Below are 16,649 nucleotides of genomic sequence, written 5' to 3' on the forward strand. Positions count from 1 at the left end.
CCTTTGGGGCAGCAAGCCCCTGTCCTTTGAGGTCATTGCCAATTTGCCTTTTCTTTCCTGAAAACTTCCTTCATCTTGGAGCTGCAATTCCTGCTTATGCAGGTTCTTGCAGAGAACTCAGCCTCTACTTTCAAGCTGTTGCTCAAAACCTCCAGCATCTTCCGAGCAAGCCAGGGCTTGCAGAGGAATTCAGGCGAACCATGCCTAAGTCCCATGAATCCCAGGTGACAGGAAGCCCTCCCTGGTACCACCCTGCAATCAACAAAGTCACGCTTTGTTTGATATGAATATCGCACCACTACAGTGTCTTCGGAAAAGAGAGCAAGCTAGTGCAGGATCTGGCCCATCCTTCCACAAGTACTCCCTAATGAGGAATAGTCTGGTTGGCCAAGCAAATCCTCCTTAGTGTCTCAGGAAAACTTAGATATATGCCTCTACATTAGATTCAACCTCTGCAGCCATTACATTAGGACATGAAGGTTATCTCTCCAAGCTGCTCAATAAACTACGAAAGGAATCTCAACTTCAAGGTAGCACACATTAATGTATGTTGAGCAGATGTGAAAGGACTTCACGTGTAAAGCTTGCAGTGAAACAGGAACCTATGCTGCTGGGTTGCAATACCTGACTAGAGATATCCAGTGAGATACAGCTCTGTCCACAGTATCAGCTAGAGTGTAATACCTGCCCCATAGTCACATCCAAACCTGGATGCTGCCCCCCTTGCTTATGCAAGCACAGCCTCTGGTCCAACTCAACCAAGCTACCAAACTTCCTGTGAGGGAAAACCTGAGCGTAGCTGGTGTATCAGCACAGGATCGCTTTCTGGTTGAGGCAGGCACAGATTTTAAGTGTCACACTCCAACACACTCAACAGATTTTCTGACCACCCCACAGATCTTCAGCCCCCAACACCCACATCCAACAGATCTTCATTCAGGTTTTCCTAAACAGAGCAGTTTAGCTACCTAGGCTAGTAAACTATACAGGCTCACACAGAGTATGCCTAGGATCAGGTACATGATCATCCACTTTGGCAAAATACAGCACAGCTTTGTCCCAGGGTATCTAGCACTCTTCCGCAGGCACCTTTCTGAGAGTTATCATGCACTGGGGACCCTTCCCAGCAGGCAGCCTGAACGTGGACCCCTTGTTTGGAGGTGACTTTCATGGAATCACAGAACTGTTGAGGTTGGCAGGGACCTCTGGAGATTGTCCAGTCCAATCCCTGGCTGAGAGCAGGGTCAGGGCTGTGTCCAGCTGGGATTTCAGTATCTCCAATGATGAAAACTCCATCACCTCTCTGTGATGGGCGACTTGTTCCAGTGTTCAACCACCTGCACCATAAAAAAAGCTCTCTCTTATCTTTAAGTAGAATTTCATGTGTTTCAGTTCCTGCCCATTGACTCTTTTTCTGTCACTGGGCACCACTGAGAAGAGTCTGGCTCTGTCTTCTTTATTCCCCTCCTGACAGGTATTTCTAAACACTGATAAGATCCCCCTTGAGCCATCTCTTCTCCAGACTAAGCAACACCAGCTCTCTCAGCCTCTCATCATATGATGGATGCTTCATCTCCAATGGTCCTTCACGGGACTCACTTCAGTACATCCATGAAAGTTTAGCTGTACAGAAGCAATCTCAGCCACTGCAGTTGGGCTCAAAAGAGACTACCATCTCTGTCCTAATTTACTATTACAAACACAGCCTTTGAGCCTAAGCAACAGTCAACTGAGCCAACACAGGGTGGAAAATACAGATTTCAGATCCTGCTGTGCTCTAAGTATGTGCTAAAGAAGCGTTTTAACCAGTGGTACTGACCTAGACAGTTTAGCACATTAGGTTACCTACTCAACAGTTCATGCTTCCCAAGGAGGAAGAATGGATTCAAGTCTATCAAGACATGATCATGCAATGTACAGATGCAGATCAATGCTCTCTGAGTAAACAGATCTTTCTTTCTACACCGCTTTCATTACATAGCCCATTTTAGAATTAAAACACCAAAGGAAACAGCTTTATTTCATTGTTATCCCTTACAAGAATCCAAATTCCATTATTCACATGCAAATGAAAAACATATAAGCAATCTCACTTTGTTAAAATCTGGTGCCTATTTCTGTATTAGAAGGCTGTCTTTTTTGTCCTGCCAAAGCACGAAGAAAATACTGCTCTCTGCTAGATTGCTGTATTAGATGTAAACATAAAAATGGAAATGAATACATTTTCACTGAAGGTCCTTATTCGAATAGCATAAGAGGTCTGAAATAATTCAAAAGCAAGTTTCACAAACATTTTGTTTCAGAAGGGTAAGAGTCAACTTTCAAACTTTGCCCTCTACCCATGCTTAGGAATTATTTCTTCAGACTTTGGACTCTGTATAAGGTTTGACTTTTTCACATCCTTCTCTCTCTTTAGTGAGAGACACCTAGCTATAGGTTGCTTCTGACAATCATGCTTCATGTCACAGAATGGTTGAGGTTGGAAGGGACCTCTGTAGGTCATCTGGTCCACTACTGCTGCTCAGGCAGGACCACCTAGAGCCAGTTGCCCAGGACCATTGTCCAGGCAGCTTTTGAGTATCTCCAAGGATGGAGACTCCACAACTTCCCTGGGCAACCTGTGCTAGTGCACAGATACCCTCACAGTGGAAAAAGTGTTTCCTGAAGTTCAGATGGAGCCACCTGTCTCAGTTTGTGCCCATTGCCTCTGGTCCTGTCACAGGGCACCTCTGAGAAGAGCCTGGCTCTGCCCTCTTTGACGCCTCCTTTCAGGTATTTATACACATGGATGAGATCTCGCTGCTCCTCCCCTTGAGCCTTTTCTTCTCTGGGCTGAACAGTCCCAGCTCTGGCAGGCAGGTGCTCAGCCATCTCCAGGAAATCAGCACTTCATCACACATACAGTGCCTTGGGGAGACAAACACCGTATCTTTGAGCACTCCACCCTTCGTCCTTCTTCAACCACCTTTTATTGCTGAGAATGACACCATAGGGTGTGGGATATCCCTTTGGTCAGTTGGGGTCAGCTGTCCCAGCTGTGTCCCCTCCCAACTTCTTGTGCACCCCCAGCCTCCTTCTTGGCAGGGCAGCATGAGAAACAAAGAAGGCCTTGACTCTCTGTAAGCACTGCTCAGCAGTAACTAAAACATCCCTACTGTTTCCAGCACAAATCCAAAACACAGCCACATACAAGCTATGGTTACAAAAGTTAACTATATCCCAGACAAAACCAGTACACTCAGCCTTTCCTCACAGGAGGGATGCTCCAGTCCTTTAATCACGTTAGCAGCCCTTCGCTGGACTCCCTCCAGTATGCCCATGTCTTTCTTGTACTGGGCAGCCCAGAGCTGGACACAGAACTCCAGGTGTGGCCTCACCAGGACCAAACTGACAGGAAGGATCACCTCCCTCAACCTGCTGGCAACATGACTAAAACAGCCCAGGATTTGGCTGGAAAAGGCTCGTTTGCCTCCTTCCATTCTGGAAATGGCATGCTGCTGCTTCTGTCAGCTCAAATAGGAGATGGATCTCTTGTGGCAGCAATGTGTTTGTTTCCAGAATACTGCTTTGTGTAGCACACTTAGCAGGAAGAAGATCGGTAAGGGTGCTGGGAAATTAAGGTGCTGTTTCCAGCTTCACTCCAGATCGTGCCTTTTTGTCCCTTCACTTTTTGGATAAATCACAGCTTCTCACAGGAAATACAACTGGGACATGGCTAAATGAAAAATTCCCTCACTGACACCACAGTTCACAACTGATACCATGATTCTTTAACACAGTATCTAAACACTTCTGAGTAACACAAATTTAATATAATTGAAAATACATTTGCACATTACAGACAATCTTAGGAAATGTTTCACCTTTCACAAACAGAGGCCAGTGTCTCTCATTGGGGAAGACATACAGTGACACCAATTCTGTGAATACCTGCTATTTCTAAGGCACGCATTTGCAAACCACGTCAGAAAAAAAACTGCCATAGGAATACATTTTATATTTCATTACCATCAAAGCTTCTTTTAGTGATGAGAGAAATTGGGTGTGTAACCTGAGATTTTCCAAAGCAATGCAAAGCTCTCAAACTTACTGTTTCACAAAGCTGTAATAAGGGACAAGGTGCTTTTTAGTTTTGTACAGATATTTGCCTTTTGATTAATTAAAAAAAAATCACTTTGCCCAAAACCAAAATGAAACACAAAGCTCAAAATTCAGAAGTTTTCTTTATAGGAAAGGGTGCCCAAAGCATTTGGAGCCCGTCAGTTACATAGCTCAGGTCCAGCTTCTGTGACCAGTCTGACAATGCCACATTGCTAATGGGATCCAGCCTTAAACACAGTGCAGCACCTCTCGCTTGCACCTTCTGTCTCAGCAATTCAGGCTGCAGCTCTGGCCTTGCAGGGCTGCCTGCAATTGTCACGCAGTGGAGCAATTTGTGATTTCTAAATTAAAATACATCATTCTATTCTACTGGGGAATAAGTGCCATGACCATGGAGTGGTCACTAGATGAGGGAAAACAAAGGTGAACTTTAATTCATCTTTATACTCATTGAAATTAAGTGATTGTTGCATGTCTGGAGCCCAGGTAATGCTCCAGATTTATGACTAGTTCTTTCATGACTTCCATACAAGTGTTCAAATGACATTTTAACATATGAATATATTTACTTTCTCTCTTACCAAATACAAAACCGCCTTTTAATATCACTTCTGTAACTTTGTAGGTCAGAATTATGTTTAGTATTATCAGACTTTCAAGAGAAATAGAGCAAATAAACTTGAACTTTTGTAAAGTGAAATCACAAAAGCAAAGTGAAAAGACATGTATCCAGCATCAATTATCATAATCACAGAGGTAAAATACAGCAACAGTTTCTCATTTGTACATATTGAACAGCAAAAAAGTAAAAAAATATATCTATACAATAAGTTTAATAGGGAAACAAACCTGAAACAGTTCTCTACTGCTCATGGATAAGAAAACTTTCCCCTAAATTTTTTAGTGCATTCCCTCTCATTCACAAGAACTAATGTATTTTATCTTCCTGTTCTAAGGTGAACTGAAAACAATCAAATCATCCTTCAAATAAAGAACAGTTGTGAACTATTGAATTAATACATATTCACCCAAAGTCATTCTGAAATATAAGACAAGATCAATGACGATTAACAGCTACGGTGCACAACCATTTTGTCATTTTAAAGAGAAACAGCATTTATACAGAACAGTTTTTGCTACAGGACAATAAAACTGTCATCTGTAAAGAGAATTATTGAAAACAGTATAGGAGGAAATACTATGAGGACCATAAGCAGCTTACTCTTCTACTTTCTTCTATTCAGTGTTGTCCATTCTCAACTTTCTGTAACATAAAAAGAGGGATGGGAAGGAAGAATAAATGGAAAAAATTAATGATTATAAATGTTTCTTCTGTAACTCAGTTTATTTCATGCTTATGTCGGTTTCTCTCAAATCTGTTGACTGACTCCAAAGTAGTCCAATAGTAAATACTACAAGTAGATGCATTCCATCCAGGTCAAAGAGCATAAAAGCAAAACCACAAAGCTAAATACAGTCTACTATGCATCCAGCTCTGATTAATGGGTAGAATTAACCCTGAGATAAAAATAAATGAGCCAGTGCTTCTATCCTTCTTTTATATCTGAAATTAGTTATTTAATCCCTTCTAGAGTACTTCTGTTGAATACAATTGGTATCTGCTAGTGACATGTTCAAACAAAATCAGCTTGAGTACTGATAAGTCCTTAAAAGCATCACAAACAGTATATTCATCCAAGCACTGAAAAAGTCACATCTGCAATGGTAAACAGAGAATTACCATCGAGGATAGCAAGGTCAACGTTAAAGGGGCTGTCCTGGACTCTGTGTCAGTCTCAAGAAACGAGCCATAGAGATGTTTGGAAGTGGGAAGGATCCAGGCATGAGTGAAAAGGAACATTTTGTCTACTTATTTTTTGGTTACTCTAGGGCATGCATCAGTACTGTATCTGCATGCACCAGGTCATGAACTCATTTAACATTCTGTTCTCCACTCTCGTGATTCAGGGATATATTATCACCTTTAACATGTGGTCCATGAGAGGGAAAAAGAAACAAATTAAAAATCACAGAAGAAACCTGTGCTGTGGCTAAGGACTAAGCTCCAATTTCTAGCACCTCATGTCAGTATTTTAATCAAGAGACCACAGGGCAGAAATGCATCGTTCATATGAAGCCTTAATTGTCTGTTTGGCACAGCTGTTTAGTGACTACACCACGTGAGAAGAATAAAATCAGAGGGAAAAGCTGTGACCTGCTTAAGGAAGAGCTCAGAAATACTGAAAAGCATGAATGTACACATGTATCAGAGTACCATACCAGCCACAACTCTGACAAATCTCTCTCGAGAAAATAAAGAAAGACTAAGATTCAAACCCAGATCTTTCAAAGATCAGGTGTCTCACAGGAGATATAACCTCCAAACTCCAAGGAAATCTATGGCTACCATGCTTACAGGTGAAAAAACAACCAATCCAGTATCACTTTGGCAAAGCCTGTGGCGAGCAAATGTATGAATTTATAAAACTTGTTTGTATCCCCAATCACTCTGCAGATTAAATCCAAGTATTTATCTTGGGATGTCTTTGATGTATCAATGCACCAAATGCACTTACAGGTGAATATTCATGCAAAATAAAAATCCATGTCAACAGGGTGTACTTGAAGTCATCCAAACTTGCAAGCTGAAGTAACAAGAAAAAAACCCCACAATTTTTAAATGTATTTTCACTGTGTGTTCAAACACTAACACAACTTGATTTTGCACAGCATCCTACATCTAAGCTGTACTTAGCAGACTTTAATATCACAATTGCAGAGTTAAGCAGCAGAGGAGGGGAACAATTAAGTGCTGCAGGCAAGGAAGAAAACATAAGCTCTCAGATGAGATTTGAAACAAAAGGGAGAATCAAGATAACTTTGTCTCCTGTTTTAAGTCTAGGAGAAATAAATGTCACAAAGCAGTATCAAAATGATTCAGTTTACCTCAGTAGCATCATTCATTTCTGTGATCTCATACAATCTTTTCAGCTTGTTTCTGAAATAGGAAACTCTTTTTCTGGAGAGCTGTCATCACTGAGGTCACTGTAGCTGTCACTGTTAAAAGCAATGCACAGTCAGAAGGATCTAAAACCAACTATTTTATTTCAAACCCTCCAACCCAGATGATGCATATGATCAACACTTTCCTCAGACACAACCCATTTCCAGAAAACTACTTTAAGCTCATGCTCAATTTTGGTATTTTAGAACAGCTTCCTCTACAGGCACAGGCTTGAGTTTGGAGTCTAAGATCTGATGAGAAAAATTATTCTACCTAATTAACAGTATATTCAATTTCTTTCTGCTTGGCTCCTGTACATTGATTCTACAGTTTGCTGGTGCTGTGTGCCTGCAACCATGATTAACAACATGGAGAATAACAGGCATTCCGAGCAAGACTAAAAGGAATTTCTCCTTTATGATGAAAAAAATGATTGTTTTGACAAATAAAAAAAAAAAAAGTTAGGACAAGTTTAACTTTATTTACTCAGAATGCTTCAATTTATACTTAAATTACAATTCTTGCTCTTCCAGTCAGAACATAAATCATTTTCATTGCATCAAGCAATATCCTGACAGTTTTTCCTGAGGTTTTATCCCCTTCTGCTCTTTCCCGAGAGAAGTAGATGGGTTTTCACAGAACAAACTGCCATGCAAGTGATTGTTTTATAAGTGGCCAGAATAAGGAAACAGTGAAGAACAGCAATCACCTCAGCAACTGAGAGAAAGAAGTGCCCACAAACCACATTTTCAGTCAGCTGTGGTGTCTATTGGGTCTCCAGATTTATCTTAACTCTACGTGCACCTCTTCAGAAAAGCCTCCAGCCTCAACCTCCCCCTGCTACACTTTACTTTTACAGTGTGTTTTCTAGACACTTGAATTTCCCAAGATCAGAAGGCAGCAAAGGGAGCCCAGGGAACTAAGTACATCTGAGCAGCAATAAATAAGCCTTGGGTAACAACTCTACTCCAGCCACTGCACATCTGTCTTGCCACATCCCACTCTATCACATTCACCTTCATCTTCATCTTCCAGTCAACAGGACCTCGGTCACGTCACGCTCCTCATCTCTGGACATGATCTCCTACTGAGACATCAAGCACATAACCAGCCCATGACCCACCTAAACACAGCCTTATCAGTTGATCCACAGTGACTGCCTGCTGTGTCATGTTTCAAGGGGAGCTATGTAACCCCACAGCTGGAGGTCTTTGATCTAGACTGCAATGTGGAACAGTGAACAAACTGAGCTCAGCTATACTGCTGAGCAATTCTCTAGCCTGAATTTCTACCTCTCTTCTTTGGGGAAAAAAAAAAATAAGTAAATCAAAGATTAAGTAAAAACACAGCCATTTTAATTGACTGGAACAGGAGGAATAGCACCAACAGTCATTTAATTTAATTTCTACCTCCGACTGTTAGGAAAGCCTCCCACAGTTACAGAAAATCATTGTACCAAATTCTGTACAAGACAGCATAGATATTCTGACTGTTCACGCATTAAGACTTTGCCTACAGCACTCTGCCCTGTCTTCACATGACACGCATGTTGATGCAGTTCTTCTAAAGAGTACGTAGTATCGGTCTAGTGAGAAATGCTCAATTTTATCATTCCACCAGCTGGCAAACAATTACACAGTTAAAGTGAGGAAAGTGTTGTTAACAGTATGATCAAGCATGCCAGATGCACACAGACAAACACAACATCACCGACATTTTACTTACTTCTTTCTGAAAGTACCCAAGGAAACATGGAATAAAAATTCAGTATTATTAAAACAGTTTTGCATTTTCACATCACAGCAAAATAGCAAAAATTGTCCACATAACGTAGGGTAAAACTGTGATTGCAGAGAGCTGCATATTCTTATACTAGCCTTGGTTTAAGCCCAAAGTCTTCAGAGAATTCTTTTTTCTATTTTTTAATCAGCTCTGCTGCCCAGTAGCAGTCACAGCCCAAAAACATAGACCAGAGCTCCATATACAACAGTATGGGAGACAGATATTTAAGTAAAAATGCTCAGGGACCAATAAGGTGAGTGGAGAACTTCCCAGCTTCTTCTCTTAAAGACAATTAAGTACTGATCCCCACCCAGCACAGGTCTTCCCCCACCCTGTGACACAGGTTTTAGAGGCATTCACTCACAGAAGCAGCCACACGACACTGGATGTTTCCATCATTTAATTGACTTTCCACCCCAACTTCTGTCCTGTTTCCAGTTTGCAGAAGCTGAGGGTCACTTGACTAGCCATTGGCCCAGAGGCCACAACACTTCCTCAGCTGATGACAATTTTGTTCCTGTTCCCACACTGCCCAATTCAGTACAAGATTTGACTCCACATCTCAGAGAAGGGCTTTTGTCATCACATTCTTGACTTTTGCAGCAGCACCTCACAATCTCCCCTAATTTAGGACTGTTCTGTTGGGTGTATCTCAGTTTTATCTCTAACAGGGAGGCCGTAGTGGCAAGAAAGGTATGGGAAATACCCAGGTAAGGATCATCCCTTGGGCTTCAGACTCAGGTAACTGTTCAGCTGCTCGATGATATCTCTAACCACCCCAGAAGCTGGGGTATCATGGCAACAAGAACAATTTGGGCTTCAGGGAAACCTGAACTTCTTCAAGAGTTAAGCTGTCAGTGGGCTTGAAAGCAAACAGCGACTCACAAATCTTGGCACATCTATACCTGGGTGTTATAGCTTCAAACCAGCGCTGACGTCCAGTTCATAAGATTTACTGTGATATGAACTGTATTCAGTTGATGAATCTGAAGAAAAACTCCAGGTGGTATGAAACACAAATGAGTCGTCACCTCTCTTTGGAATAAATGTGTACTTCCTTCCAAATTACACTGAGTTGCTACACAGGTATTATACACAAAACCCAAATGGATATTTAAACTTACTTAAATGTGCTGGCTATGAAAGTGGTGGTAAATCAAGTAAGTCTGGCTTTTCCATTATGAAATTCTTTTCCACACTGAGTCCTCAACTGAAAAAAAACGCTTACATTTCCTTCAGCAAGTTTTCTCTCAGTTTGTGTACAAATTCATTAGTAATTATCTTGGGCAGGAACCTGACACCCACTTCACCTTCTTTGTAACAATTCTTACAACAGTGGACTCCAACAAAAAGGAACTAGTGAGCAGATCCGAGACCACCACAGAAGTTCTATTCCATCTTTTTTAAATGGGATCTGGAGTACAAAGATGTGGCCAAGAGAAAACAGAACAAAAATCAGAGCATGCAGTGTCACTGCATCTGGTCAGTCACTTCAGTCTTCAAGATGAAGAACTGTGGTCACTTTGAACCTTACACCTAATCTACTTGTAGTTAATGAAAATACATTCACTGCAAAGTGAAATGCCAGCTAGGTGCTGGTTGGTACTTCATTTTGCAGTTAACCGCAACGTGAAACATCTACTAGTACCTAGCTGGTGTTTTACTTTGCAGTGAACTGCAACATGTTTCCTGACTGGAGCAAGGAAAACATCCTGTGTTGAGAAATTACGCTATGGGGTTTTGTTTTGTTTTAAAGCTCACTCATCTTCAGATCTCTGTTTTCTCAAGATATAAGCAATAAAAACAGCTTTACCCTGCATGTGCTCCATTAGCAAATTCATGCCCATTTCAGGTCTCCTTGTTGTACTGACAGAGGCGTCATCTCACCCCACCATGCATCAGTCTAAAGCACGGAAGGAGACAAGATGAAAAGGTTCCCTATCAGTACGGTATGGGAAAGCAGCCCGTAGCTGGGGCCACATGGCATGAAGCTGGAATGCATCACCTCCGCAACCAATCTCAGCTACAAAATCACTAGAATTAAGACTCAAGATCAATTTTAAACCTGTATTTCTCAAATAGCTGCTCAAAAGTACCAAAATGCTCGCTTTCAATGTTTTTATTAAGAAATGCAGGCAACTGTAAAATAGGTACTCCTTGAACATTCTCTTTGTTTCACTGGGAAAATCCAAATCAGCATTCTTTAGAAACAAAGGATTTGACACAGTTTCAGAGGGGCTTTTTTCATCCTTTTTTAATATACCATTGACAAAAAAGTCCTTTTCCAGAAATGCAAGCAATTTAAACAATTGTTATAGTAATGCTATTCCCTACAACGGCAGGAGCCAAACTAAGTGCATTTTTTCCTCAATGCAAATTAAAGATAAATGTAATTACACTTAGTACAGGCTGTGGCTGTTTAAAACAAACAATTGTTATAGCTTTTGAGACCCTTGCAAAAAGAAATCTGTGAATTATTTATTCCCTCCACATAAAGCTGAATGATTACAATTATTATAGCCATTAAAACATTATTTAAAATAAATGCATATTTGATTGTGTAATGGTTATAATTGCAGTCACCCGTATTTCTCTGTGCATATTTTTATGATCATATATCATTTATTATCACCATCGTTGTATCATCCTATGCCTCCATGAAAGAATCATTTAAGAATCCCTCAGCACATACCTAAGACTCCCCAGTTCCAACCTGCCAGACATCTGCACTCATAACTGGATCTAGGATAACAACTTGATCAGGACCCAGCATTACAAAAATCACAACCAAGATGCCAAAACATATCAGGGTGCTATAAAAACTCTCAGCCGAGTCTCATGCATGGGATTCAGTTCATACAGCTTTAGACACCTTTTTCTGAGATAGCTACCTCCAGCTTCTTACAGACAAAGGAGGGAAACAAGCACTTGCAAGATACAATGCTTCTGACTCACTCAGCCATTGCAATGAGCTAACTGGCTCCTTTGAAGCGCGTATTCAGCTAGTGACCACAGAAGACGACTTGGGGTGACTAGCTCAGAAGCGTCTTCACGGTAAACATCTAACATTAAAATGACAAAGTAACTGCCATAACTAAGTTCATCGCTAAGCACCACTATGGTTGAGATGGGATTTTCTTCAAAATATTTTTCTGTAGTTTTCTGTAAGAGCTCTAAGAGCACCAATAATCCTTAACTGCCCTGACCAGCCTCACCTGGGGCCTCCATCCATCTGTCCAGGAGCCTTGGCCCCCAATCCTTGATTGAGCCACATCACAGGCATGCCTGTAGCCATCTCTGTAGTTCTGCAGTCACTTGTCAACTGGACTTCCTGGATTGACCTCACCCCTGACTCATCACTTTGCACTGGACTGTCTGTAGGACATGGTCACTGGAACCAGTCCTCTTGCCTTCTTTGGCGACTGTGGCACTGACTCCTGTTGGTGAGGACACTACCTCTACTAGTACAGCTGCCACCCCTGGGTCCTGGAATTGTCTTCTGTTGTGAAACAGCCCCTCTCTTGCTGCTGTCTTGACAGTCTTCAAGCCACTGTATTTCCTTCATTTTCCTCTGAAATGTCTAGATTTGGCCAATGGCAGAAATATGATGCTGTGCCAGATGTGTTATTGGTTGGGGACAATGTACAGAGGACATCAGATATAGCCCTGCCCATATCTCCTTTGCCCCTCATACGCCAGAACATGTCACCCAAGCTGTTTCCTGTTCTGTTTATAGGTGCTTGCCCAAACCTCCCTACAGAGCTGGTTTGGAAGACAGCTGGACGACGTTAGTGCAGTAAGCACCGCATGGACAAGTCTTCTGAGATTTTTTTTTCTTTATGCACCACTCCTCCTGTCCTCTGGACACTTTTGTTCCTTGTTTCTGAATGCAATTCATAAGTCATCTTTTATTAATAACCTGCCCAGAACTTAACAGATTACTCTGTGATTAGATGATGGCATGGAATTGGTGCCTGCCATTAGCATATTCACTTATGACTTGCAAACATTTCTTTTGGCAGCAGTCCCAGTTGCCCATACTTTCTCACCTAGGAACATCTCTCATGTCCTGTATTTCCTCCCTTCTACTGGACATTTGTGTTTAAATTATTTATCTTTAGCCCGTCACTCTCTACCTCCAAAGAAACACAAGACTCCATTATTTTCAGCTCAAGTTTCTAAATTCTCCATAACTTTTTATGTTATTTCTTTGTTCTGAATAATGCTTTCAGCTCCTCTTTGAATTATATTATTTGCAAATATCATGAGTACACTGTAGCCTACTCTTGCTGATGCTAAACTTGCTCTGGGAAAAAAAAAAGAAAAACAGCAACATGGCTTTATTGTACATCAGGGAGTTTGCAATCCATATGACAATATTCCCAAAGATAAGCCAGTTTTTATTACTTTTTCCAAGTGAAATTCCACAAGACTCAGTAAAAGCCAACATCATATCTGAAGCTCCCCTCTTTATCCACTAGTTTTATATTAAAACTGTTTGGTTCCTCTTAAAAAGCAGTGTATTTGTGGGTACTGTACATTTTCCGAGCCTCCTGTGGTTCTGGTTTTCTTTGTCCTTTAAAATGAAACATGTAAACTGGCAGCTGCTCACCTTCCTCAGCTAGGTATGAAATGGTGACTTCAGTGTTTCCACTGAAAGATTTGGAAAAGGTCAAGATCTAAAAGCATTCACAAAGAAATGAAGTGCATGGCTTTGATGGTTAGGCACTCATGTCATAAAGCACGAGAGGCTGAAACCACAAAGGTAACTTAGATGCCCAACTACCCTTCACGTAACTCAGTAATAACTCATCACTGAGTTACTCTGATCCTTTGCTCAGTTCTTGACTGTACACATCAAAGCTTCTAGGAACTAAGTTTACCCCAGAGGATGCATTCTAGTCTCAAACTAAGTATGCTCGTGACTATGTGTAAGCATCCTCAGATTGCCTACCAAACTAGACTACAGAAAAATTTAAGGGAAGGTTTATTCACTTTTATTTGTTTAGGGTACTCACCTGGGAGGTACGATGCATCTTTAAACTTATGTTTGCTTTGCAGAGAAGCTAGGGCTTCTGTCCAGGTGTCAGATGTTCTAAAACTGCATCCTAATTATGGGGCTGTTAAATGTTCTGTGGTAATGACTTCCTGTTAAGAATCTCATGCTGAAATATGTTATTTCCTTTTGTCTCAGGACTTCATCACTAACTCTCATTTTAGTGTTTTCAACAGCCTACTTTAGGTAATCTGCTCAACTTGGTGGCCTCCACAAATTCTCTTTCAGGTTACATCTTTGGTCTAGTCAACAGCATGACTACAATTCACGTAGGCAATGCTGGATGAGATGTGCAGAAAATCCTCTCCACAGATTTGTTTCAGCCTTGTTATGACACGTCTTAGCCTTACTGCTCAATGAAATCAGCATTCTGAGGTTTTACAGGTTTAAATTGGAAACCATTTCCTCCCAGCAGGTGGGTATGTTAATATGAGTGGGTGTACTGTAATTAGCACTGAAATCCCCTCCTGAACATTCTTCCCTGCAAAATGCTCTTCTTTTAGCCTCAAAATGTTTTTCTATTCCAATGCTCTTTCTCAAGACAGAGGGGTTTGCTTGATTGCTGTATAAAGAGGTAAATGGTAAAATTTGTATTTTTATATATAAAATTTTGGGGTATGAATTTTTGTCTTTGCGAAATGTTTAAGCATTGATTGGAGTTTATTGTATTGACATGAAAAAGAGTTTGGTGTACTTTTTTATTGCTTAATTCAAATAAGTGGGGCACATTCAGTAATTGCTGAAACGTAGAGTCAAGGTTAGAAAACACATTTGCTATAACACTAAGGGATTTGAATTTAAATTAGCAGGACATATGCAGGCCACTCATTCAAAAAAAAGTAATTTTTCCTTATCTTGGAGAGATGAGTAGGTATACTTATGGGAGGAAGCAGTAAAAGAAAGGATAATGGGACTTGGGAAACAAGATGAACTGTGAGGCAAAGAGTGACCACAAGAGGAAAAGACTGAAGACCACTGTGATTGAAGACTCCCCTCCTGCCAAGTACCACAAAAATCTGACCTGTGTAATGCACTGGCACAAATTTTAAAAGGCAGATTACGTTCTGACCACTAACAACAATGACTGGCTAAGGTAATAGGAGTATTTCAATCAAGCTGTAGTTTGCAGATCAGAAAGAAACTCTCTTTGTATGTACACCATTGCACAATTTGCCAGGGTGAACAAAGATGGAGTGCATTTATGAAAGACAACTGATACCCATAAGGAGCAGGGTACCAAAACAGATTATCTGGGCTGGCTCAGTTGTTTTCCATTACTACTGAAACCTGAATAAAATTTCTATTTCTCGCTTAAGAAAATGACCTTATTTTAATAGAAAGCAATGTTCAAACAAAAAACCCAAAACACAAAACTAGTAATTCTGCTGCCCTGCTTAAAGGAAAAGCCACTAAGCCAGAGTTAGATCTGTTCTATGTTATTATTCAGTCTTTCTGTGATATTTTTTTTTTTCCATTTTTGTTATTGTACCCTAGGCTTTCCTCTGACCCCTTTACTATTGCTAATGTAAGGAAATTGTAACTGTTATTAATACCACTGAAATAAACAAGAACAAGTTAATATTGGCTAAAAACTATCCCTACATTCAATAAACCAAGAACTCTGTGTCCAAGGAAACTGGGACAAAGGTTTTTAGTTTCACTGAACAATCCAGTTTTGATCTAGATCTAAAACCTTCCGTAAGTCTAAAGATATCCCAACTGTTTTGTTTCAGGCCTGTCTCTGCTAGATGGCATTAGTTATTTAGCTACTGCAAAATAAAATCTGTGTTTTCTTTTTGTTACTATCATCATTCAACTGCAACTAGGTAAGAATTTCACTTCACTGCTTGATCCTCTAGCAAATCTCTTTCCCTGTGAAACTACCATTAATTATGGTTAACACAGGAGGCCACCAACTTCGCATGAATTTACTAAAGATTTTTTACTTCTTTCTAGTTATAACATAAGGATCTGGCTTCAGCCCTAATAGCCTCTGAAAAGGAGGAAGTCAGGAACTGTGCTTACTGCTTACAAAAACTTTTACACCAGAGTTTATGTCAGGCATGCACAGGAACAAGTAAATCAATACATGAAGAACTCCTTTTCCTCTTCTGGACTTCTGAATTGAAGGATGGGATAGTCCCTCCATATATGTGACTGTCAAACTGCAGGCAAGTAAGAAAGTTTACCTTGGAGACAATTTACATCCACGTTGCAGGTATGCATTGAGTGTTCCAGTTGCTGCTAGCAACAGTCCAAGGTATGGAGGTGAAGGTTTCATGGGTCTTGAGGAAAACTCTGGGTGGAACTGAACTCCCACAAAATAGGGGTGATCTACAAGACAGATATAAGACAGATGTCAAAAAGAATTGTAAGAGGTATGAAGAAGATACTAGAACAACTGTTAGGGAAAAAGTTTATTGAAGACTTCACACAGGAGTCCAGAAGCCAGATCAACATCTGTGAATTTAAGGGCAAGGCAGCAGGAACCTTAACTTTTTCCACAAAAAGCAACTGACAACAGATGCAGAAGGCTAGTAATGTAAATTAAGGAAAAATCATCCTGTGATTCAACCTTAACGTGCACAATGATGTAATTAAAATCTGATTAATAAACCTGTACCGACATGTCAGGGGGCTGGAAGGGGGAACAACCAGAGTCTACATGTATCATTGTTTTCAGTGTGTTTTGATTTCCAATATACA

The 16,649-nt window shown here is 40.6% G+C and overlaps 1 protein-coding gene across 2 annotated transcripts in view; it reads right to left on the minus strand.

Moving 5' to 3' along the window:
• Positions 1-3,783: 3,783 nt before the first annotated feature.
• Positions 3,784-16,649, minus strand: part of CTPS2 (CTP synthase 2) — a 76,653-nt gene continuing 63,787 nt past the window's right edge. Inside the window, exons 17-20 of one of the 2 annotated variants that reach the window (XM_042788264.1) lie at positions 16,133-16,277; positions 15,890-15,895; positions 7,048-7,158; positions 3,784-5,365 (exon numbers count right to left, since the gene is read on the minus strand). In XM_042788264.1, the coding sequence (XP_042644198.1) occupies positions 7,089-7,158; positions 15,890-15,895; positions 16,133-16,277 (221 nt within the window). In that variant the 3' untranslated portion in view covers positions 3,784-5,365; positions 7,048-7,088. The remainder of the gene's footprint in view (positions 5,366-7,047; positions 7,159-15,889; positions 15,896-16,132; positions 16,278-16,649) is intronic. The other variant, XM_042788265.1, reaches the window with a different exon arrangement.

Source organism: Tyto alba, unplaced genomic scaffold (assembly GCF_018691265.1).
Source record: "Tyto alba isolate M040663 unplaced genomic scaffold, T.alba_DEE_v4.0 Super-Scaffold_14, whole genome shotgun sequence".
NCBI classification, from domain to species: Eukaryota; Metazoa; Chordata; class Aves; order Strigiformes; family Tytonidae; genus Tyto; species Tyto alba.